Source organism: Aulonocara sp. 'chitande type north' Nkhata Bay, linkage group LG3, assembly GCF_057382095.1.
Source record: "Aulonocara sp. 'chitande type north' Nkhata Bay isolate Kocher_YH1m ecotype deep benthic linkage group LG3, A_spYH_male_GT1.1, whole genome shotgun sequence".
In the NCBI taxonomy this organism is placed as follows: Eukaryota; Metazoa; Chordata; class Actinopteri; order Cichliformes; family Cichlidae; genus Aulonocara; species Aulonocara sp. 'chitande type north' Nkhata Bay.
Genome location: NC_141346.1, coordinates 50,075,121 through 50,099,825, shown reverse-complemented (window position 1 = coordinate 50,099,825; position 24,705 = coordinate 50,075,121). Strand labels below are relative to the sequence as shown.

General features: G+C 40.4%; 1 protein-coding gene across 4 annotated transcripts in view; it reads left to right on the top strand.

Annotated features, from left to right (window-relative positions):
• The window catches only part of dnah2 (dynein, axonemal, heavy chain 2), a 63,673-nt gene that overhangs the window by 17,772 nt on the left and 21,196 nt on the right, over positions 1–24,705 (top strand). For 2 of the 4 annotated variants that reach the window (XM_086284812.1, XM_086284813.1), the window contains exons 26-56: positions 74–177; positions 632–788; positions 1,889–1,971; positions 2,549–2,729; positions 3,063–3,201; positions 3,508–3,725; positions 3,833–3,925; positions 4,044–4,169; positions 4,507–4,617; positions 4,827–5,021; positions 5,357–5,463; positions 7,294–7,483; positions 7,780–7,960; positions 9,285–9,412; positions 12,364–12,516; positions 15,161–15,286; positions 15,578–15,796; positions 18,021–18,138; positions 19,296–19,432; positions 20,199–20,336; positions 20,483–20,641; positions 20,767–20,919; positions 21,215–21,306; positions 21,379–21,574; positions 21,765–21,989; positions 22,149–22,253; positions 23,029–23,217; positions 23,497–23,582; positions 23,696–23,826; positions 23,989–24,138; positions 24,521–24,688. In XM_086284812.1, the coding sequence (XP_086140938.1) occupies positions 74–177; positions 632–788; positions 1,889–1,971; positions 2,549–2,729; positions 3,063–3,201; positions 3,508–3,725; positions 3,833–3,925; positions 4,044–4,169; positions 4,507–4,617; positions 4,827–5,021; positions 5,357–5,463; positions 7,294–7,483; positions 7,780–7,960; positions 9,285–9,412; positions 12,364–12,516; positions 15,161–15,286; positions 15,578–15,796; positions 18,021–18,138; positions 19,296–19,432; positions 20,199–20,336; positions 20,483–20,641; positions 20,767–20,919; positions 21,215–21,306; positions 21,379–21,574; positions 21,765–21,989; positions 22,149–22,253; positions 23,029–23,217; positions 23,497–23,582; positions 23,696–23,826; positions 23,989–24,138; positions 24,521–24,688 (4,558 nt within the window). The remainder of the gene's footprint in view (positions 1–73; positions 178–631; positions 789–1,888; positions 1,972–2,548; positions 2,730–3,062; positions 3,202–3,507; positions 3,726–3,832; positions 3,926–4,043; positions 4,170–4,506; positions 4,618–4,826; positions 5,022–5,356; positions 5,464–7,293; positions 7,484–7,779; positions 7,961–9,284; positions 9,413–12,363; positions 12,517–15,160; positions 15,287–15,577; positions 15,797–18,020; positions 18,139–19,295; positions 19,433–20,198; positions 20,337–20,482; positions 20,642–20,766; positions 20,920–21,214; positions 21,307–21,378; positions 21,575–21,764; positions 21,990–22,148; positions 22,254–23,028; positions 23,218–23,496; positions 23,583–23,695; positions 23,827–23,988; positions 24,139–24,520; positions 24,689–24,705) is intronic. The other 2 variants (XM_086284814.1, XM_086284815.1) reach the window with 2 other exon arrangements.

The window sequence follows — 24,705 nt, the reverse complement described above, 5'->3', positions numbered from 1 at the left end:
AAAATGCAGTACCTAACAATACTTGACATTTTCATCACACAGCTGTGAGGATGTGATCTCTGTCTGATTGCAGGATAAACAGTGGGATATTGTAGATTTCTCCAAGAACAAGGTTGACCAGTTTAGGCAGGTCATCCCGCTCATTGCTGATCTGAGGAACCCAGCCATAAGAGACAGGTACTGACTGAAAACAGGCTCTCTGTTGTCATTTCAGTATATGTTGGATGTGTTAAAATGAATGAAGCATCTGTGTGCCTAATGGGGTTGGTTTACAACTACAAATGAGCATCATTAAAAGATTAGAGAATTAAGACTGTGAGCAGTTTATTGTTTGTAGCTAAGTTGCTAGTGTCTCAAATCAAGAACTGCCACAAAGTGTTAGCTGACACTCCCCCTCTTTTACACTTTGTTTCTTTCTCTTCTTACAAACAGAAGATTTTCCTAGCTTTGTTTTTTAGATACAACAGACATGAGTTACATTACTGCATCACTATTACCACACTGTTTACACACTAAAAATTCACGAGTGCTTTTGAAATAAAGACCTGTGTGTTCTTGCAATTAGCCTTGCATATTTCTTCATCTGAGAAAAGTGGGACAAGAATAACTTAACTTAAAATGCGTCTTTCAGGCACTGGAAGCAGATCTCTGAGGAGCTGCAGTATTCTTTTGACCCAACCAGTGTTGAATTCACCCTGGAAAAGATCATATCTCTCGGCTTCAACATGTATGCTGGAAACATCTGCGAGATCTCTGGAGCCGCCACCAAGGAACTCTCCATAGAACAGGTGTTTTTTAATAAATATAGACAGGTGCTCAGTGGGAACTTTTGTGGCACTGTGAGTGAAAGCGAGCCTGAAGGGAGCAATTGCTTGATGTGGTTTAGTCAGTATTACCCTATCAGAATCTGAAATTTAAATTCTCCATTAGGTTTCAGAAAGTGTTTCCTTCCAGGGGTTTTAAGAAGGAAATGTACTTTTTGTATTACTGATAAAATCTTTTCCCTTAATAGACATACAACACCAGAAAATTCAGAGTAAAATGAAGAAAAACTTAAGTCCAAAAAGTATCTGCCAAAAGAGATCTATGTGTGGGTCACACAATTCATCCAGCCATCCATTTTCTAGGTTATGGAGCCAGCACTCTAAGCCAAGACCTCCCTCTCGTCAGCCTCCTCCTTCGGCTCATTCGGGTGGGAGATTATATCTCCAGGCCTTCCGAAGTCAGCCTAGAGATTTAATCGCTCTAGCGAATGCGATGCCCAAACCACCTCAGTCGGTTATAGTAGCAGTAACAGAGTCGCAGCTATAATCTGAGTCCTTCCCAAATAGAAGAACTACTCACTTTATTGACAAGGGAGATCTCAGCCACCCTCTGGAGGGAGCTCATTTCTGCTGCTTGTATTTCCAACCTTGTTCTTTAATCCCTACCAAGAGCTCGTGGCTATGGGTGAGGGTAGGAACATAGATCGAACACACTCTTTCACACTCTTCACTACAACAGACTGCTACAGCATCCGCATTACAGCAAAAACAGCACCAATCTATCACTTTCCCCTCTCCACTCTCCAATCACTTATTCATAATACCTCCACTCAGGGCAGCACCTTGTCCCTGACCTGGCCTGGGCACTCCACTGTATCCCAGCTGAAACCAGCTCACACTCGGAGGTGCTAATTCTTATTCCCGCCACCTCAGACCCAGTGATAGGGAAAAGAATCTCTTGTAAGAGGTCACAAAAGAGCGATTGGAAAAGAAATTTTGTCATTATGCAAATGTAAAAGTTCTCCATCCCCAGTGAATTCATACACTAAAACTCAAAGCTAAGGTGAATTGTGCTCTGTTATTAATCGGGTCATATGACTGTCTTTTTATGTGTGACATTGAAGGGTCTGAAGGGTATCACCAAGACGTGGAAGGAAATGACCCTGGACATAGCACCTTACAAAGACGAAGGCCACTATCGACTGAGGTGAGAAAGTGAGCCTTGAAGGCACGGTTTAGAGAAGAAAAGAAAAAGACGTTTTCCATCAAACCTCAGTATTCATCATACCTTTATGTATTTGCATCACGGTCAGTTCAGTACAGCTCAGCACTGTCATGAGGTTAGGTTTTCATACTCTACACGCCTGTGTTACGTCTCTATATACTATAGAGCATATATCCAATGGATCTGAGAGTAATGTGATTGTTTAAGAAGTTAGAATGAGCAGATGTGTCAGCGGGAATGTTTAAGCCATCCGCTGCATACAAACTGAGTCAGACCTCAGATCCAGTTTAATCAGCAGGCCTGAGCCATTGCTGCTGATTTTACAGTGCCGCTGATCCACACTGAACATGATGAAAGCAGGCAGAGGGGAAGATACACAGTGACACTAATTCAGCAGACTCTGTGCACGGTTAATGCAGAACAGGGCACCACAGCTGTGCAACAGTTTCACTGAAACATTGTTGCTGCGTGTAAACTAACAGAGTGAAGTAATATTAGTCTTACAATCCAATTTTAAGCAGTCGTCAGTGGTCATGGTTACCCTCCTCTTGTCTCCCAGGAGCACAGAAGAGGTTTTCCAGGCACTGGAGGACAACCAAGTTATTTTGTCCACAATGAAGGCATCTCGGTTTGTCAAAGCCTTTGAACAGGAGGTGGACCGCTGGGAGCGTCAGCTCTCCCATGTGCTGGAAGTCACTGAGATGATCCTTAATGTGCAACGGCACTGGATTTATTTGGAGGTACAAGCAACCCAGGCAGAGTACTTCTAAAATATATATTTGGTTATTTTATTGTGTTTGAATACTAGTTATTTGATTTATACATGTATTATTTTTATGAATTATTTTGCGCATGCAACGGATGGAAGTTTCTTGTATTGATAACAATTTAGTTGCATGTTGTCATTCCTTTTCAGTCTTTATCCATCGCTGTCTTGTTTTGTTTTCTCATTTCAGTTTTCTTGCTGCTCCCTTTGAGCATTTCATTTTCTTTTCTTTTTCAGGATAGAATTGAGCTTTGTCTGTTCCTTAGTGTCTGTAACTGTATATTTAAATGCTCTTTTATTCACCCAGAACATTTTCCAAGGAAAGGACATCCGGGAGCAGTTGCCTCATGAGTGCAAAGAATTTGAAGACATAAGTTCTAGTTGGAAAACCATTATGGGTTGTCTCCACAAGGATAAAAATGCCTTGCAGGGAACACACAAGCCTGGTATGACATGTTACTTTAAAGAATGTGCTCTTATTAAAACTGTAGCACACAGTGTCTTCAGGCCCTAAAAATCCCTTAACAACTCTATAAGAATATTTCATGAGTTCAGAGCCCAAATGTAAGTTTGAAACTTTTAAAAAAAAGTCCTTAACTTTTAAATATTTAACATAATATGTAACATCTAAAATATCAGTATAGAAGAGGTTAGCTAAACAAGGATTTGGATTGAGCAAAAAGAATTCCAAGTCATCTAATTTGTAAAATAAAAATGTGTTTTAAGTCTATGATCTACGCTGTGCCTTGCAGGTTTGCCAGAGAAGCTGTCACAGATGGGTTTTGAGCTGGAGGAAATCCTTAAAGCCTTGGACACATACCTGGAGACCAAAAGGCAGATCTTCCCGAGGTTCTATTTCCTGTCCAATGATGACGTTCTGGAGATCTTGGGACAATCACAGAATCCACAAGCCATGCAGCCTCACCTGAAGAAGTGTTTTGACAACATTAAGAGCCTGTCCACTGAAAAGGCAGGGACAATCATACTCTGTGATCAGTGCTACACATTTACTGTGTACTGGAAACACTCTGCTTTGTCCTAAATAACTGGATTTCCTTCAAAATGTGTGTTTTCTAGACAAAGCTTAAAACACTAGCTGCTGGGATGTTCTCTGCTGATGGGGAGTTTGTTTCTTTATATGAAAAAGTGGAACTGAACAAACCTGTGGAGGTACAGCACTAACAATGATCCAAATTATAATATGACAGGGGTGTTGTGGTGATAAATGCAGTGGAGAAGATCATGATACTGAATGTGAGCACCAGTTTATTTGCATGTGTGCATGCAGGAGTGGCTGTGCGAGCTGGAGCATAGCATGCGCCTTACACTAAAGGAGTCCCTGAAGGACTGCCTTGTAGACTTGAAGAGGATATCAGGACCAAGAGACAAATGGGTCCGAGCTTGGCCAGGACAGGTATGTCTGGTTTTGGCTTTCCTGCCCTGCCTTTTCTTCTTCTCTTATCTGATTTTCTCATTCACTGGCACTGATGCAGTTACTGCTCCTGCACATCCTGTTGATAATGTAGAAATCCCAGTGGCTTAAATAAAACTTATTTCTTTCCAGTTTAAAAGAGATTTACTCATCTTGTGTATTTGGTTAAGTAATAAGCTACTTTACTCTTCTTATATATTATTTGTATCAAATTTATGGCATTGGCCTTTTAGTTTATAAAGTTAATAAGTCATTACATTTGCAACCAATTTTAATATTAAAGTAAGATTAAAACAAGGATTATTTCTTCCTGTTTTAGATGATAATCACAGCTAGTCAGATCCAGTGGACTGCTGATGTCACAAGAGCTCTCATTAACTGCAAAGAGAGAGCTGACAAAGCCCCCCTGAAGTCCATGAAGAAGAAACAGGTTTGACTGACTTTTTGCCACTTCACTAAACTTCTGAAAGTGTGTAAATACCATATTCTTTTTTGTTGGTGTCACACTATTTTATATCCACAAAAACATGTGGGTATTTAAACATGTGCGGTTATAGTGCATAGCTGTCATGTTGACAATAAAAAATGACCACGCATCAAATAAATTTGTCAAATTTTTGGCACAACTGTCTTTCTCAGGTCTCCATGCTTCAGTGCTATTCAGGGATCATTCGTGGTAACTTGCCCAAAGTCCTGCGTTTGAAGATCGTAGCTCTGGTGACAGTAGAGGTTCATGCTCGGGATGTTATTGATAAGCTGGCCAAGGCAGGTTGCTACGATGTCAGTGCCTTTGAGTGGGTCTCTCAGCTGCGGCTTTACTGGGAAAAAGACCAGGTAAGCTGACCGCAAGACACTGATAGAACAGGTGAGTTGATAAATTGCTTTTATCAGTGGATTGTGGTGGTTAAAGGAACATTTATGCAGGTGGTATAAGTAACATTTAGTAAAGATGGGATTAAATTAGCATCTTGTTTGTTAAAAGTTAAAAAACAGTACTTAGTCTGAGCTAGCCTGCTGTGCTATGTTGGTATATACAGCTTCTCATATCGAATAGACAAATGAAAGTACTAGCTAATCACTTTCATTAGATTAATGTAAGCTTAGTAATTTAGTACAAAATATTTAAACTCTTTTAGTTTCAGTTTTGTTTTGTTTTGTTTTTACCCCAGGGGAATGCAATGAATTGTATAATCCGACAGACCAACACAGAGTTCAACTATGGATATGAGTACCTGGGCAACTCGGGACGGCTCGTCATTACTCCGCTTACCGACAGGTGACCTCATATTACTCAGTTAATGCACACACAGACATCCAGAGTGTAATGATTTTCACCTTGGGCATCTTTTTGGTCCTAGAAAAAAACCTACTGTAGCACGCACTGGCACTAAAGTGTTTGTCAAAAAGTGTGCTGGAGTCAAATTTTCACTTCTTCAAATATTTGTTTTTTGTTTAGCATTACATTTTCCATTTTTTATTTGGCTAATATTTGTAAAAAATATGGTAGATAGCAATTCAACTTGGATGCCTTGAAAATGATAACTAGTGCTCGCAGCACAGTTCCCTGACCCTTGCTGAGCATCAGGTACAGTGGCTGTGTAAAAGTTTTCTGTTTTCTACATTCAATGATCAGATCTATGATATGCCGAGGTTGTGTTCTCCCACTACAGGTACACATCTTTCCATCTGTTCTTTTCATTGGCTGACAGAGAGATGCACATAAACGAGTTCTTGGATAGTCACTAGACTTTGTGTGAAAAATAAAACGGAAGACATTCTGTCTGTCAAGATGGTCTCTGAGTGCTATTTTTGCATGTAAATGTAGACAAAACCACAGCACAGCTATGTGGTGCATTTCGGTCATATGTCCTTACAAGTCCTTAAGTACAGATTATACAAGACAGTCACAAAATTTTACAGGTTATCAAGACAAAAATTAAATTTCGCTTAAAGATGGCTGTAGTTTGACTACTAAGACTGATGATTACTACAAAGCAAAAGTTATCAGAATCCCAGTAGCCCATAATATACTTCTATAATAGTTACGTATTTTTAGCTCTTCCTATAATAAATCTTTGTCTGTACAAAATATATAGCTACACCAGCTTAACTGGTGTTGTTTCAAACATGTGTCTGTATGTGTTTATGTCATAATGGCATATTGGATAACCTTATAGATATACTATGCTGCCAAAAGTGATCCCTCATTTACCGTCACATATACACATCCCATTCTTAATCCACAGAGTTTAATATGACGTCAGCCACCCTTCACAGCTGTAACAGTTTCAGCTTTTTTGATAATTTCTGACAATTCTTCTAGAAGCGCATTGTGAGGTCAAACACTGATGTTGGACGAGTAGGCCTGGCTCACAGCTTTTGCTCTAATTAATTCCAAAGGTTTTCTGTCAGGTTGAGGTCAGGACTCTGTGCAGGCCAGTCAGGTTCTTCCACACCACACTCACTCAGCCGTGTCTTTATGGACTTTGCTTTATGCACTGGTGTGCAGTCATGGCTGACCAGGAAGGGGCCGTCCCCAAACTGTTCCCACAAATTTCGAGCATGAACTTGTCCAAAATGTTGGTGCTGAAGCATTAAGAGTTTCTTTCACTGCAACTAAGTGACTGAATTGGCTGCACTCCACTCTTTCACCAATCTTTATAGAAACCGTCTGTATGCCTAGTTACTTGATTTTATACACCTGTGGCCATTAAAGTGATTGGAACACATGAATTCAATGATTTGGATGGGTTAGTGAATAATTTTGACAATATAGTGTACATATTAAGTAAGAAACACCATGATTCTATTTCGTATGGAAGCTTGTTTTTGCCACTGGAAAAAAAATGGCCTGGCAGACGTAACCTGAGATTTTGAATTATTATCTCACAATTTCAACTTTATGTAGCTCAAATTTTGACTCACTGACCAAATTTCTTGAAATTTTGACTTCTGAGTGACTTTTTTTGAAAGCTTTTTTTTTTTTATCTTGTGTGTGTTACAAAAATATTACTACTATGTTGCACAATAGTTCCAGTATGTGTTTAATACTTGTATTACCACATTTTTATTTGTCTGTAAAGTAAATGTCAGTGTTTTACTTCAGGTGTTACATGACTCTGACCACAGCACTTCATCTCCACCGTGGAGGCTCTCCTAAAGGCCCAGCTGGTACTGGAAAGACAGAGACAGTAAAGGACTTAGGAAAAGCTCTAGGCATGTATGTCATCGTAGTCAACTGCTCTGAAGGACTGGACTACAAGTCCATGGGACGCATGTACTCTGGCCTGGCTCAGGTAGGAAGTAGTAGAGATGATGATATCAGGTGACCACAATAACTGTAAAAATTGGTATATTAATGCTTTTCATGCCTTGAGTAATTACCAGCTGTGATGCTGTATGTAGTACATGACTGTATGAAAAATATCTAGCTGAAACCTTTTTGGCTTCAGTAAATTCTGAATAGCGTTTTCTTTTTGTGGTACTGACCCTTAGGCAGGCCAAAGGTTTTGCATGTCAGCTAAGGAAAAAATATAATCTACATAATCTGATTTCAAATTTGTGTGTATTTCATTATGTCCACCTCAAATAGACAGGAGCATGGGGATGCTTTGATGAGTTCAACCGTATCAACATTGAAGTGCTGTCGGTGGTGGCCCAGCAGATCCTGTCCATCCTGTCTGCTCTCACAGCTCTGCAGTCCAAGTTCTATTTTGAGGGACAACACATCCGTCTGGTCTCGTCATGTGGCATCTTTATCACCATGAATCCTGGTAGGTCAACAAAATTGTGCAATTGTCACCATATGTTTATAAGATAAGATAAGATAACCTTTATTAGTCCCACGCGTTGGAAATTTGTTGGGTTAAGGCTGCCAACCTTCGCCAGCGCCATCTTACCCTTCTGACCATACATACATTACAACATCACATGGGGAAGACAAGTCAGAGAGGTGTAACAATGGAAAATGCACAACATGAGGAAAGACGAGGAGAAAAAAGAACTCCCCCCAGACTGAGCTCCAACAGGGAGATCAGTTTGAGAACAGAAAAAAAACACCTCAGCACATGAATCAGCACATCTCACAACGTAGAAGACATAAGCTTCGAAGGTGTTTGGAGGGTGAGTGTAGGTCTGTGTCAGTGTACATGCATATGTGTGAGTGTGTGTTCCGTGTTCAGCCGAGAGAAAGTGTCCCTTCACCCGGTTAGGCAAAAGTCAACAGTCTTCGGTCGACGCGGGTGGCCTTGAATGAGGAGGGAGAAAGTCACAACACAGTCTTGTTATCTAAAGGAGAATTGTTATTCCCGTCAGCTTTTGCCTTGAGCATCCAGCTGATGCCAGGGGGGCCGCATGAGATGAAGATGGTAGCTGTTTTGGTTAGTGCGAACAAACTGCATCCAATTTTACAGTTGGTCTAATGTCCGTCACTGGTCACCAGGTCTCTCAATTCCCGTTGTTCCGCTCCAAGATGTTATCCATATAGCAGAGCCATGAGCTTCTCCAAGATCTTATCCATACTGTGTTCAAAAAACACAGTCTGAGCACTCACAGCCGTGCCCATCGTCTATCATGTCGGCCAGCCTTGTGGGATTTTGAACAGCTGTAGCCGCTTCTTGTTCTTCGATAAGCCAGGTCCGAGCCAGCTCCAATCAGCCAGAACTCTGTTATCGTGGTTCCGAATTGGTAGAAGTTGTTCACTGTCCTCCATCGAGAGTGTCCCCAGACACGCGACGCAACCGACCACCGAGTATCCAGCAGCAAACCTCTCCTCAGGACAATCAGGCTCTCCCAGGCCCAGGAGTTGTCAGTTTCATTAAGGGACCAGTTGATCAAATCCATAATTCTTCTTTAGGTTTTTAGAGAACAAATCTGGGAGACTCTCTTAGTGTTAGAGAATAAGCGAGACTATACAAAAGACATGAGAAGCCAAACAGGAAAGATGAGGGAGAGGGAGAAAGTTTGACCGCCTCCGTCAAGAGCCAAGAGAAGAACATTAACCTATAGAGCAAGAGTTGACAGAAGAGGGGACCTGTACATGAAGATCTGTTTTATCCAAATCTAATCTATTTTCTCGCTTTCTTTTCTTTTCCTGAGGTTATGCTGGTCGTACTGAGCTTCCTGACAACCTGAAGTCCATGTTCAGACCTATATCAATGGTGGTGCCTGACTCTACTCTAATTGCTGAGATCCTGCTCTTTGGTGAGGGCTTCAACGACTGCAAGGTACTAACACTGTATGGAAACTGTATCCCAGCACTGTTCTGGGAAGGTAACAGAAGGCATTAATGCTACAAGCAAAATAACGGCAAGCAATATTAGCATTTAAGATTGAAGTGCGCGCTTTGCTAAAAGCATTAGATTTGTTGCTCTATTGGTCTAACACAAATATGTTGCTTTGGTTTTAGTGCAACAAAACTGTAATATATTCTGCAGGAATGATGCTGCAAGCAAGTGTTTGAATGGTAATGTCGTAGTCTTGGTTACTGCTTAAAAGAGTTGGAGTTTATCGTGGAGCATGAAGAGATTACATTACAGTATGTAACTGTTGGGATAAACTGAGATTTATGAGGTGCAAGAACAAAGTAGGTCAAAGACAGTATTGCAGGTAGTTTTCATCTATCTATGTATCTACTTCAGGATTGCAGGGGGGCTGGAACCTATCATAGCTATCATAGGATGAAAAGGCAGTACACCTACATACAACACAGGTTGGCAGTATACCTTAACACAGAGAAACATTCACACTTATGGCCAATTTGAAATAACCAGTTAATTAATTATGTATGTTTTCAGACTGTGGGAGAGAGCCACAGTAGCTAGAAAGAACCCATACAAACTCCACACAGAAAGGCCAGAGCTGTGAAGTGGATTTGAACCCAAGACCTTCTTGCAACGATTGTCCCATCATGCTGCTAAGATGCCATAGGGACTATGTTTTTTCTGTACCAGAAAGCAGTTCCAGTGAAAAATGGCACTATTTTGAATTATTGTTACTAGTATGCCTTAAATTTACTCTGATTTAATTTTCCCAGGGGGCCACATGAGAAACTGGAACTGTTGTGGAGACCTACACTAATAAGCTGAACTCAGTTCTGCTCATTATTAATTTCATGTCTTTATAAAGTGCTACTGATAAGAGGATATGTTACGTTTGGAAATGTTAAATGCACAGTAAAAACGCCAACATTTTATCACAATTTAATCAAAACTCCATAAAACACATGTGGATGTTTTTAAAAATCTAAAAAACTGTTAACTCGGGCGCTGGTTTAGCTCCGTGGGATGAGCAGGCGATCACATGCCGCACAGCTGAGAGCAGCTTTGAGTCCGACCCGTGGCACCAGGTCTTCCCCTCTCTCACTTTCCTGTTAGTCTTCACTGTTCCTAAAATAAAAAAAACATTAAAAAAGACAATTAACTTTATACAAAATGCTACTGTTATGTTGGTTAGAGTGTAATTACTTCATCTGCTATGATATTAGCAATGAAAGCAGCTATAGTGCTTTCATTGAGTGCTTGGGTGCCAGCTCCTCCATTATCTTAAACTCTTCAAATATCCCATATATAACGATGAGTAACAGAGCAATCTGTAAACTAAAGCAGGTGAAAAGGAATAAACTGCATGATATATACTTCTTTATGTTTGAATACTAATTTTACATTGACCTCACATGTCTGTCAGGGACATCTAAGAGACTGGATGTGGACCACAGGCTGTACAGTGCCAGGTCTGATCTACAGTAACATATAAACAAGTGTAATTATCATGTTTCATTTTTGCCTTATTCTTTAATTTCTTATTGTATACACAAAACTAAAATGCTGTAAGAGTCCTGATGATACACCAGATTGGATTTTTTTTTCTTGCTTTTTTTGTTGACAAACCTCACTTAAGCCTCTTAGTCTAACTTCTCTGCAGGTTTTATCTGCATACCTCAGGTGTCAGCCTAAGAAATGCTATCTGTGCGGTGGTTTTACCCTTTACACAGTTCTGAATGCAAACAATAATTTCTGTATCGTGTTAAACTATCACAGCTTAAACGAAGAGCTGAACCAATCAGCAGAAGAGATATTTTTACACAGATAAAGATCTTTATTACTAGTGTTGCCTTACCTTATCAAGTTCATCACATTCTACACAGCCACTCAGTTATTCAAAGATACGGCATGTGGAGGAGGTGGGGGGGCGGGGGGGGGGGGGGGGGGGGTTAAAAACCCACGTAGCTCCAAAATGATGCCTCACATTTTAGTGGTACCTGTTAGTGTATTAGTGTTTTTTTATTTGCATCTACCTAAAGTGAAGCCTTCTTTGCTGTGACTTTGCTGAACACATGTGATCTCCCTCTGGTAAAAGATGAGCGCTCTCTGACCTTGTGTGAGCATTGGAGAGAGTGGAGGGGCATTGACTCCAGGTGTCTGTGTTCGAGGGTTAATACGCAGGCTCTTGCACTCCATAGTCAGGGATGTGTTTAAACATATTGTAATGTTGCCTCGTACACACACACACACACACACTCTTCGCGCTTTCTAGGTTAAATTTTTCTTTTTCAGCGCTGAATCCTGTTGGGAGCTGCAACTAACCAAAGGTCTAGACAATTAAGGATATCGACCAAGAAACAAGGGCAACAAAAACACACTTGTAATGAAACAGCACAGCTTCTCAGTGCTGCTAAATTTAGAAGTGCATGTTGTTGTTCTGTGTTTGTGCAAGCTGGAGAGTCATACATACATAAAGGATACCAACTTGGGCAGGTCTTGGTTCCTGTTATCAAAAATATTTTCATATAATACAAGTAATAATAAGTATGCAAATGAAGCATTAGTGAAGCTTAAGTAAATGAAAGTGGTAATTGTGCATGAGCTGTGAATACGCACATCCAGTACAGTACACACAGACACAAAAAGGGTTTCCACAGCTACAGCTTTGGAACGTTTTAAATGGACATTTTATTTTATTAACCTTGTTTTCTTGCAGCGTGAAGATTACATACCCATTAATGTGTTGTCCCACAGAAGAAGCTGCTGGTGTGGTTAAATACACGATCTGCATTTTGTGGATTGTCTCATTTCTGTCACACTGTAATTTTAATCCTGTGTACCCTTCTTCCCTTTTCCTCCTTTTTTCTGTGTGTCTTTATGCTAATTTTAATTTCCCTCTGATGTTGTCCTTGTAGGTCCTTGCTAAGAAAGTGTTCACTCTGTACTCTCTGGCAGTGCAGCAGCTGTCCAAACAGGACCACTATGATTTTGGCCTTCGTGCTCTCACCTCTCTGCTTCGCTTTGCTGGAAAGAAGCGGCGCTCTTGCCCAAATGTTCCTGATGAAGAAGTATGTATCCCTCTCGCTGTCTCTCTCTCTCTCTCTCTCTCTCTCACACACACACACACACACACACACACACACACACACACACACACACACACACGTGGTTTAAAGGAAGTTGAAAATAATAGAAATAGAAATATTGGAACTTTTATCTTTTAGGAACTCTTAGGCATCTACAGCCATACACACTACAGAAACTAAATTATATTGTTCACAAAATAAGAGATAAAGAAAAACAAATATTTGATTTATTTACACTGCTTGTTTTTAGTTTAAAAATGTGTCAAGTTTTTCCAAAAACACTGAAAAGGCTTGTTTTCTGTGTTCATATGAGCGCATAACTATACACCGCGTTCCAAATTATTATGCAAATGATATTTTTCTCTGTTTTTCCTAAACAGTCGATTCAAATGACAGTCGGCATAATTTTCGAGTCATCAACGAGTATAATTCAAACGTTAGTGAACAAAACTCCCAATGAAATCAGTATGTTTTTCAGAAATAAAACACTTAAAATGCACTATTCCAAATTATTACGCACACAGAGTTTCAAAAGATTTTATAGGATGTAGAGAATTGAAAATGGTCATTTGTAGAATTTGCAGCATTAGTAGATCAATTTCATTGAAATCAAAAGCTGTTTCAATCAAAAACATCTTAACAGGTCAAGTTACATATTAACATAGGACCTGTTTTTGATAGCAGTTTTACAATTCTTGCATCCATGGAACTTGTAAGTTTTTGGAAAGTTTCTACTTGAATATCTTTGCAGGATGTCAGAATAGCCTCCCAGAGCTGCTGTTTGGAGGTGAACTGCCTCCCACCCTCATTTTTTTTTGCTTGAGGATGCTCCAAAGGTTCGCAATAGGATTGAAGTCAGGGAAGAATGGGGACCACACCATGAGTTCCTCTCCTTTTACACGGATAGCAGCCAATGATGCAGACGTGTTCCTTGTAGCATGAGATGGTGCATTATCTTGCATGAAGACGGTTGTGTTGCAGAAGGCACAGTTCTTCTCTTTCTACCATGGAAGAATGTGGTCAGTCAGAAACTCCACATACTTTGCAGAGGTCATTTTCACACCTTCAGGGAGCCTAAAGGGGCCGACCAGCTCTCTCCCCGTGATTCAGGCTCAAAACATGACTCCACCACCTCCTTGCTGACGACGCAGCTTTGTTGGGACATGGTGGCCGTCCACCAACCATCCACCACTCCATCCGTCTGGACCATCCAGGGCTGCACGGCACTCATCAGTGAACAAGACTGTTTGAAAATTAGTTGTCATGTAGTTCTGGGCCCACTGCAGCCGTTTCTGCTTGTGAGCACTGGTTAGGGGTGGCCGAATAGAAGGTTTATGCACAACAGCAAGTCTCTGGAGGATCCTACACCTTGATGTTCGCAGGGCTCCAGAGGCACCAGCAGCTTCAAATATGTGTTTGCTGCTTTGTAATGGCCTTTTAGCAGCTGCTCTCTTAATCTGATGTATTTGTCTGGCAGAAACCTTCATCATTGTGCCTTTATCCGCACGAACCCATGTGTGCTCTGACTCAGCCACAAATCTCGTAACATTATGGCGATCATGCTTAAATTTTCATGAAATATCCAAGGTTTTCATTACGTGTCCAAGCCATTCAACTATTTCACACTTTTCAGCAGCAGGGAGATCATTTTCCTTCCTATATTGCTTGAAAATAGTGGTCTGCTTAATAATGTGGAACATCCTTCTTTAGTAGTTTTTCCTTTAATCAGGCTCACCTGGCAAACTAATGATCATAGGTGCCCGAGATTGTTTTCAGTGATACAAAGAGTCCTGACACAATTCCATCCATGGGCTTAATTGAAAAACAACTTATTTAATCTTTATGACACTTAAACACAATTTGCATAATAGTTTGGAACGCTGTGTATGTGTTTGCTGTGACTGGAAATCAGTGGCGTGCAGTGAGTTTTAAAGGAAGGCGAACAAAGACCCCGTAAAATTCTACATAAAGTGTCAAAAATAAAAATATTTATTCTTGAGAAAAACGTTCCCCATAAGTGTTGTTATTGATCAGTATTACTGGTGCAGATGTTTAAGGTTGAGCTTGTTTTAAACACTTGATATTCTGTTTACTCTGCAGTAGTGCATCATTAAAAAACAGTCACAGCTGAATTAAAAGCCTTGAGCATCATATCATATGGCATAGTTAACTGTATGTATCTACAGGATGATGAAATATTAATAAAAACTGAAGGTGGTATATTAGCAAAACACCTATTTAAACTTTATCCATTTGGTCAACTAAGTGATTTTTCAGATATGTTAATCTGAGTGTTGGTGAACCTCATCGTGTCCATTTATCCACGGCATAAATGGCAGAAGTCCCCCTCTCCATCATTAAAGGTTTCATTCTTAATGTGCTAAATGAGTTATTAAAAGTTTCTTACAGCACACGAGATGTTTACAAAGAGAAAACTCGTCTGTCACAACCACAATTGAGAGTGCTAACTTACTTGCTAATGCTAACTGTGTTTCTACACAAAGTGCAGTTCATAACTGATCTCAGATCAGTAAAAACAGAGCCAGCAGCAGTGAATAAAGATCTAAAAAATAAGCTGACCATTGGGAAATCACGAGTAAGTCTCTTCCTGTATCTGTATTCTTAGGTGCTGCTGATGGCTATGAAGGATATGAACATTGCTAAGCTGACCTCTGCTGACCTGCCATTGTTCAGTGGAATCATTCAAGACTTGTTCCCTGCCGTAGAAACACCTGTAATAGACTATGGCAAAGTAAGTTAATCTAAATCAGCAGTCAAGATAAGCACGGATTTGATATACAACTGGTAAAAAATGGAAACATTGCAGGAATGTCTTTGTGTCCCTGTGTGCACAAAGCCAAACAAATAATATAATATCTCTTTTGGTCAGTGTTCTTGTGCAATAAGATGTCAGAAATAAGTTTAAAAAATGTGACCCTATGATCTTTCATAATGTATCACTTTTTTCTGATATGTGCAGTCTCACTTAGTGCATCACTGATCACTGACTCCTTGTCTATCTTTGGTCTCTTTATTTTCACAGTTGAAGGAAGCTGTGGAGGAGGAGCTTAATCGGAGTGGTTTGCAGGTGACACCCTTTACCGTGACCAAAGTCATCCAACTTTATGAGACCAAAAACTCTCGACACTCCTCCATGCTGGTGGGCAAGACAGGCAGTGCTAAGAGTGTTACCTGGAGGACCCTACAGAATGCCATGACTGCTCTGCATCAAAAAGGAGAGCCAGGCTTTCAGCAGGTCCAGGTTAGTTAGGATAGACAAGAAAGCATTTCTTTTTTCTTTTTTTTAAATTGTAATACTGCTTGCTTTTTTAATCAGAAAGAATGTTTTGTTGCCGGACTTTGAAGTTTGTATTCTTAATGGTAAAATTCTTCAACTACTGTCACAGGATTCTTTTTTTCTTTTTTCATGCAGTTACAGAACAGGCAGTAAGCATCGCAGTGATTAGATCTAAACAGGCAAACATGAATTAAAGGGACTGAAACTGGCTGCTTGCTTCAGTTTGATTAAATGAGGTCAAAGCTTGTGTCCATTGTAGGTTTTTGTCCCAGACAGACTGAACCCTCCCACTTCTTCCACATTAGACACTGAAGCATCATTTCAGCAGAGCTCTTCTCAGTGAAGTAATTGGAAGTCACATACGTCTCTAAGTGTGTGACCTTTTGCTCCTCCAAGCCCATCACTGAGAGGAAAACTCACAGTATGAACTCCCTCTGTAATAGAGAACAACCACACCTCAGATCATGGAGACTCACTTTCCACCACCACCGGCACTTTTTTAATATTTATCATAATGTGGCTGAAATCCAATTCTTACTAAAACTTTTGTTATGCTCGAGAGCTGACAAAGTGTCATATTAATATCTAAATGGTTCAATATTTCCCAGATTCAAATGTTCCATTAAGTTACCAACAGAGATGGGCAGTAACGCGTTACTTGTAACGCGTTACTGTAATCCGATTACTTTTTTCAAGTAACTAGTAAAGTAAGGGATTACTATTGCAAAAACGGTAATTAGATTACCGTTACTTTCCCGTAGGAACGCTGCGTTACTGCGTTACTAAAACCGTGATTTTTTTGCGAGAATGTCTCATGACAGTGACGTAAACGAGTGCGACGTTCGTGACAACAGCTGTGTGCAGATCAACAATGGATCATATATCGAGTGCGGGAGAGAGTATGAGCGTGCAGCGTTTAAAGCGTGGAAGTACTGACCTTACTTTGAGTTTGATTCCATAAAAAGTGACAAAAACATTAGCGTCCATTAGCATTGTGCGTGGGAAGAAAACATCTTTTTACAGCGAAAAAAAACCCTAAACTTCCAAGCAAGCTCCGAGTGCGCAACGACGTAATGGGAAACTCACAGAGAAACTGCCGTATCCTTCCACTGACCGCTGCGGCACACCTGCACCAGGGTAAACCTCCGCCTACCCAACTCCTGCTGTACAGGTGAAAATAGAGCAACAGGACCGCTAGTCTTTGATTTTATTTATTTTCTGCTGTGTTTTACTTGCATCTATTTGAAAGAGTGAGTGTAAACACAAAAAAAAAAAAAAATTTTATGTGCTGGAATGTGCAGAAAATAGGTTTAAATATTAAACAAATTTCTTCCAGTCAGAGAATGTTGCATATAATTAAATTTTTGCTTGATGCATAAAGTTAAAAGATTAAAATTAATAAAACTATAAAAGTTTTAAAAAGAGACTTTTCCATTTGATTACATTTTGTATGATGGATTATGCAGAAAAAGTAGAATTGGGCTGAAAGATCTATCACTTTATCACCTACTCAGGTTGTAAATCGTGTTTTTAAAAAGTAACTAAGTAACTAAGTAATTAATTACTTTTGAAAATAAGTAATCAGTAAAGTAACGGGATTACTTTTTGGGGGAAGTAATCAGTAATTAGTTACTGATTACTTTTTTCAAGTAACTTGACCAACACTGGTTACCAACAAAAAAAGTAAAGAGTAAAGAGCAAAACATAAACAAAATTAGAACGCTGTCGCCTCATTTACATCAGTGTGTATTTCATCTTATGACTGATCTGGCAAACTCTGCTACATGTTCTGCAAACAATGTAGCAGGACTTTGATCTGCTGAAGAAAGAACAATTTTAAAATGAGCTCAGACTTTTTTTCTTTTCTGTTCTGTAAAAAAAAGTTTTCATATTGTCATATATCAGACAATAACCATGTCAAATCCAATATATCCAAGCACTGAATGATTAGAGATTGGCTACTCTTCACAAACCTTCTGACTTATGAGCCTTTTTCTGTTGGTGTCTGTACACAGAGTGAAAATCCAATAGTAAAAATGTAAAAACAAAAATGTATTTATGCAACTGATGAACATTGGTTTGGCCAAATTCATCTAACTAAAGCCTTGCATTTCTTTACAAGCTACTCTCCATGATTTTAAAACAGAGCAGATGACTCCATTTTTACCGTTCATGTCTCATTTGGCAGGACTATCCTCTGAATCCCAAAGCCCTCAGTTTAGGAGAGCTGTATGGCGAGAATGATCTCTCTACTAACGAGTGGACTGATGGAGTGCTGTCATCCCTCATGAGATCAGCGTGCGCAGGTGCGAACCCCAGAAAAACACACTGTATGGATGATTCTTCCCCATAGCCTGTTCTACCTTCTAAACTGACTGAAATTGAATGTCACAGGGAAGTTTTTTATATGCTCAGTTTTTTTTTAAGTCATGATGAAAACAAAATAAGTTCTTTGTTCCACGTGTGCATACTGCCACTTTGGAGCTTCACTGAGTACTGAGAAGCTACAGCATGCTGTGCAGCTTTATCTGCATAATCTTACATTGGGTGAGCTCATTTACAAACATTTATTGGCTTCACTTGTTACAATAGTCAAAATTTAAAATGAGATCCAGCACTAAAGAAGAATGATTCCTTTTTTTGGAGCTGTTAGAGAAATAATTAATCGATCTTGTTCATGACAATGTGTCACGTTTAGCTAACGGGCTCAGGCGCAGACCAGAAATCCTTGTAGAGAAGACAGTTTGTTGATACAGACAATACCAGGTGATTCTATATACAACGTGCTGGAAGGGGGGTCCAGGGCTCCGGGGTACGTGAGGGAAAGGAAGGGGATCAGACGCGCTCCAAAGAATCACTCTCCTCTCTCCACAACTGGGTTACACAAACCCACACACTCGTCCATGGGATGACAGGCAGGCAGGGAAAGGTCTGGGAAAGATATGAAACTTTAGTTAGAGGCGAACAGACAGAAAGAACTCACAGATTCTGATTCTCAAACTACTGAGCGACTGATGCTGATAGCTCGACGATCCAGCGACGAGTAGCACAGTGCTGCCATCTTAAGTAGGACTCGCAATTACGCAGATAGGCAGCAGGTGTGGAGATGGCAGATGCGTGGGCCAGGGGCGGGAGCCCATAATGAGCACCGCCGCGGCAAGGGAGAGAGAGAGCAAAAACAACAAAAACACATGTTGCCTAAGACGGGATCCGCTGGTGAGGCACAGGGACCATGACACAATGGTTTCAAAATGTATATTACATAGTATTGATTTTAGAGTTTCTTGCCATCAGTGTAAGTGTGAAGCCAGTTTACAAAGGAGAGATCTAAAGATTGAAAGGCAGTGCTTCTATTTTTATGAACTATTAAACAATACATCGACTTCTTACTGTCTTCTTGTTGTGAGTGTGAATGTTGCTATTACACACGTCTCTGTCACAATATCTTCTTTCCTCACTTAAGATGAGAAACCAGATGAGAAGTGGGTTGTGTTTGACGGGCCAGTTGACACACTTTGGATTGAGAGTATGAACTCAGTAATGGATGACAACAAAGTGCTCACGCTCATCAACGGAGAGAGAATCTCTATGCCTGAGCAGGTGAGAACAGATCATGAAACAGCACTTTTCATTATTTGACCTTTGACTTTTTCTAATATCATTTATGGTCGCGCCGTCCTCTTCAAGTGCTCCAGTGTGCTGGTGAGAAGGCCAAGTTTTGAATCAGTTTCTGCAAGGAAAGCAGCAAAAATGCAGCGGCTAAAATAGTTTTGTTCAGCCAGACTGTTTTAGATTCTGTTCAGTAAATCCAGAAAAACAAAAGCTCAAACACATGATAAGATTAGTTTTATAAGACAAATAAGCAGCATTCAAGTGGCTTAATCCTTGTTATCCGGCTCACATATGAAATGGAAGAAAATTTCAGCTTATCATCACCCAGAATCGTCTGTGCTTTATTTGATTAACTGAGGGAGGGAGCTGAATCACACATGCTGACAATAAAGCTGTGCACACGCTGGAAGAGATTCACTTGTCCACATAGCTTTGAAGCTGACAGCTGGCTGCTTGCAAACATTTCAAGCTTCGGTTGCCTAGGTGACCCTAGGTGTGTTCACTGCTGGGTTATATGTCAAACAGCGATTGTCACTCTCAGTGGTAGTCAATTTAGTCGGTTGACTGGAAGTTGGGAAAAGTTTATCTCAGGTCATGTTTTCTTCCTGTTGCCAGCAGTTATTTAACCTGCTGAGTCGCAGATCTCATTCAATTACTATGGACTAATTACTGGTTGCCACATTGCTGCCAGTTGCTTCCTGTATTTATGCAGCTTTAGTGAATATGTATAAAAACTACAATTCATTTGTTGCAGGTGTCTCTTCTATTTGAGGTGGAGAATCTAGCAGTGGCTTCTCCAGCTACGGTGTCCCGCTGTGGAATGGTCTACAATGATTATACTGATCTGGGATGGAAACCCTTTGTGCAGTCCTGGCTGAACAAGCGACACAAAGTACAATACAGTCACTCATAATAACTCTCATTAGGACATGCATTTCAGTTAAGAGTATGTATAGTTAACAAGTATGATTAGTAATGTTTTCTTTTTTCTGGCACCGTTCTCTTTACTTCCATGTGTCACTCTATGTCACTTCACAGGCTGAAGTGAACCATTTGAAGCCCTTGTTCGAGAAGTACATAGAGAGCACGATCAACTATAAGAAGAGCAACTGCAAGGAGCTGATCCCCATCGCCGAACTTAATGGCGTCACCTCTCTCTGCCGCCTCTATGACTCCCTTGCTACATCGAGCAGTGGGGTATAATAAGCAGAGTGCAAATGTAGATTGTAATCCCATCCATGGGTAATTGCACCACAACAGTGATGAATTGTCGATCTCTAATAGGTGTAACTAAATGCATTTTTCCTTTGCTCTATCTTCAGGTGAATCCTTCAGTCACAGATAGCCTGGGTAGGATGGTGGAACTGTGGTTCATCTTCAGCCTTATCTGGTCCATATGTGCCTCTGTCGACGAGGATGGACGCAAGAGGATGGACAACTTCCTACGGGAGATGGAGGGAACATTCCCTGCCAAGGTCTTCCAGAGAACATTTTTGTTTACACACTAATGGCATATGAAATGAGTTAACTTCTATTCTATAACCTCATTACATTCCCCAATAAAGGTAGGGAATTAACCAGTGTCAAGTGTACTTATTTTGTAATTGTAAATAAACTATTTTTTTTACAAAATTTTAACAAGTAGACCAACACAGTAACCTGTTTTTTCCCCAATTATCACTCAAACCTTTCAATTCTATGAATTTGTTGAGTAGATGGTTGCACGCCTGCAAGCCTGTGTCAAGTGTTAAGGTATATGAATTCTTGCAGGACACAGTTTATGAGTACTACGTGGACCCAAAGAACAAATGCTGGGCTTCATTTGAAGATAAATTGCCAAAAGGCTGGCGCTACAATGCTTCGTAAGTAATCAGATGTTATTATGTGACCTGGATCTATGACATATTTATGTATCTCCCTGTCTTTTCCCTCAGAGCTCCATTCTATAAGATTATGGTTCCAACTGTGGACACCGTTCGCTATAACTTACTGGTTAAGGCTCTGGTGTTGAAACACTACCCTGTGCTGCTCACTGGGCCAGTGGGCACTGGTAAAACTTCAGTGGCTCAGAGTATTCTGCAGGGCTTAGATAACAAATGGAAAACCCTTACCATCAACATGTCTTCACAGGTCAGTTCATTGTATAGTCTGTGTTTAGCTGTGTATGCCATGTGTGTGCTGATGTTTATCTCTGTGCTTTAATTAGGCCTAATTAGTGCCTACTTGTTCTGGTTACAGTTATAAGCTGGTAGATGCTTTGAAGAAATATTTTAAAGATTTATGATTATTCACGTCGTTTCATCTTTCGTTTGCTGTCCAGACCACCTCTAACAACATCCAGGACATTATAGAGAGTCGCATAGAAAAGAGAACCAAAGGCGTGTATGTGCCAGCAGGTGGGAAACACCTGCTATGTTTCCTAGATGACCTCAACATGCCGGCTCATGACCTCTTTGGCTCCCAGCCACCCCTGGAGCTTCTGCGCCTATGGATTGACTATGGCTTCTGGTATGATCGCAAGAAACAGACCCTAAAGGTTGTCAAGGTGAGAAACTGAGTTTTAATGAAGGCATGAGTGAGGCGTGTTATAATTGGAGAGATAGTTTTGCTGCTTTCTAAGGGCCTTGGTTTAAACTGTGTGACAATGTGAAATGTTTTCTGTTTTATATGCAGAGGACACTACACTTTTTCTGTTGTGTTTCAGGACATGTTCTTGCTAGCATCAATGGGGCCCCCTGGTGGTGGGAGGACTCACATCACGCCGCGTTTTCAGAGTCGATTCAACCTCATTAATATGACTTTCCCTAATGTAAGTGTTGCTCTCTTTATGTCTTCCTGTCTTTTCTTCCTATAATTAAGCAGCGTGATATTTTAGCAGGCAGTTATGTTTTACTTTCTCTGTGTAATGCCTTCTTCATTTACACAGGCACATTTTTGCATTTCTTCAGTGTTGACTGTGGTTTTGCTCCTGTTGGTGTTTTCTGTTTGTTAGTGCTTTTTTCATGGCACCCTACAGGAATGACCCTGATTGTAATTATAGCCACGATGACAAATGCTGTAAAATTGCGTTCTCTTTCACATTTCTAACACCCTCAAGTTTACAATTGTGTTCTAGCCTGCCTGTGCGCTGCCCTGCTAATTTACCTCCTACCATCTCCCCCTCCCTCTTTGTTCCCTTATGTGTTTGTTATTCTTATTTTGTAGTTTTGGGCATGTTTATAATTTCCCTGTTTTATTGTTCACTCCCTTCTTCGCTCCCTTCTAATCACCGTCTCTTTTTAGTATTTTCATTTATCAGCTAGCATCAGTTATCTGACTCCAATCTCAACCCTGTTTTCTGTTGCCTTAGAAGAGCTAAATTAAATTCGCTTTAAAAATTGCTGGAGCCCTGCTGCATTCAGGATCTAAACACTTGAAATTTTAGTTGCTTTGCCTGGTTTATGTGTGAATTGGGCAGCATGAAATTAGATTTTAAGAAATTATCTTGCTGTTGTAACCACTACACCTGCATTATCCTGGTATGCTACTGGCATGTCTGCATGTTGTGTTTTGGGAATATTGTTGCCTTTCCTCTCTGCATGCAGGCCTCCCAGATCAAGTGCATCTACAGTGCCATGATCAACCAAAAGCTCCAGGAGTTTAAGGAGGAGCTGAAGCCCATTGGAAAGCTTCTCACTCAGGCAACCTTAGAGCTGTATAATGGCGTCACTGCCTTTTTTCTTCCCACTCCAGCCAAGATACATTACCTCTTCAACCTCAGGGACATCTCCAAGGTACATTTGTGTACATCAGTATGAACTTCTGTTGCACGGCACATAAATAGTACAACCAAAGACTGCTTAAAATGCATTTTCCATAAAACACTAACTAAACTTCACCTTGGTAAGAATAACACATATCTACTTGGTCACACATTTTCTTGCCTAAAATCACTTTTAGGTGACAGTCTTCATGAGTTCATTCAGATTTTAATGAAAACTCTGAATTATTTAGTACCTTTGAAATTAAAATGCTCTGTGATATATCTTTCCCCCCCTGTTTATCTCTTGTAGGTGTTTCAAGGTTTACTAAGAGCTCATCCAGACTTCCATGATACCAAAACCAACATTACTAGACTGTGGATCCATGAATGTTTCAGGTGATCACAGTATTTGAATGCCTTTCTGCAGTGCTTTATAAATTAAAATGCATGGGTACTTTTGTCATGTATACAGAGAATAATATCTGGATGATGTGATTTGTCAATTTCAGGGTTTTCTCAGATCGGCTTGTAAACCACAGTGATATGGATACCTTTATTTCTCTCCTAGAGGAAAAACTGGGTTCACTCTTTGACCTCACCTTCCACAGCATCTGCCCGAACAAGCAACTGCCAATATTTGGTACTTAATTATTTGCATTCTGTGCATAAACATTGTTTCTCCAATATGTGTAAAAATACTCCCACAGATGAGTTCATGGGTTGATGGCTAATTTCTAAGTCCATTACCAGCCCAGAATATGTGAAACTGTTTAAATGTGTTTATTGTTGTTGTGTGGGGTAGGTGATTTCATGAGTGAGTCGTCTGTCTATGAGGACCTGCATGACATGAAGAGTCTCAAGAAGTTCATGGAAACACAGCAAGAGGACTACAATCTGACACCTGGCGTGGTGCCTACAAACCTGGTGCTCTTCAGAGATGCCATCGAACACAGTACATCTGAAACGCAACACACACAACCACGCACATTTGCATGCATGTTTAAAACAGGGCAATACACCTGATGCATCAACCCACAGTGTCAGTTCCACCCACAAGTCATTGTACTGTTAAAGGTTTCTCACTTTTAACAATCAGATCTATCTTGAAACTGCTTTGAAAAACAGAGAAAAAGAGCAAAACTAAAAGCTGAGAGACTAAGGACCTATCAGCACGCTCAATACTGTCAGCATGCTATTTTGTGGCATGGTATTTAAGTCAGTAGCAGTGCACTATTGTCTAACTCACACTAATTTTAGTTTGTATATTGTATTTCCTCCTGGGATTTCCGGGCACGGTGAAGCTGATGTGTTATATCTTTCTGCTCCCTTTGCAGTTACTCGGATCATTCGAGTGATCAGTCAGCTCAGGGGCAACATGCTGGTGGTAGGTGTCGGGGGCTCAGGTCGGCGAAGCCTGTCTAAGATAGCTGCCTTCATATGTCAGTACCAGGTATTCCAAGTGGAAGTCACCAAGCAGTACCGCAAACTGGAGTTTAGAGAGGGTGAGGTCCGCCACACA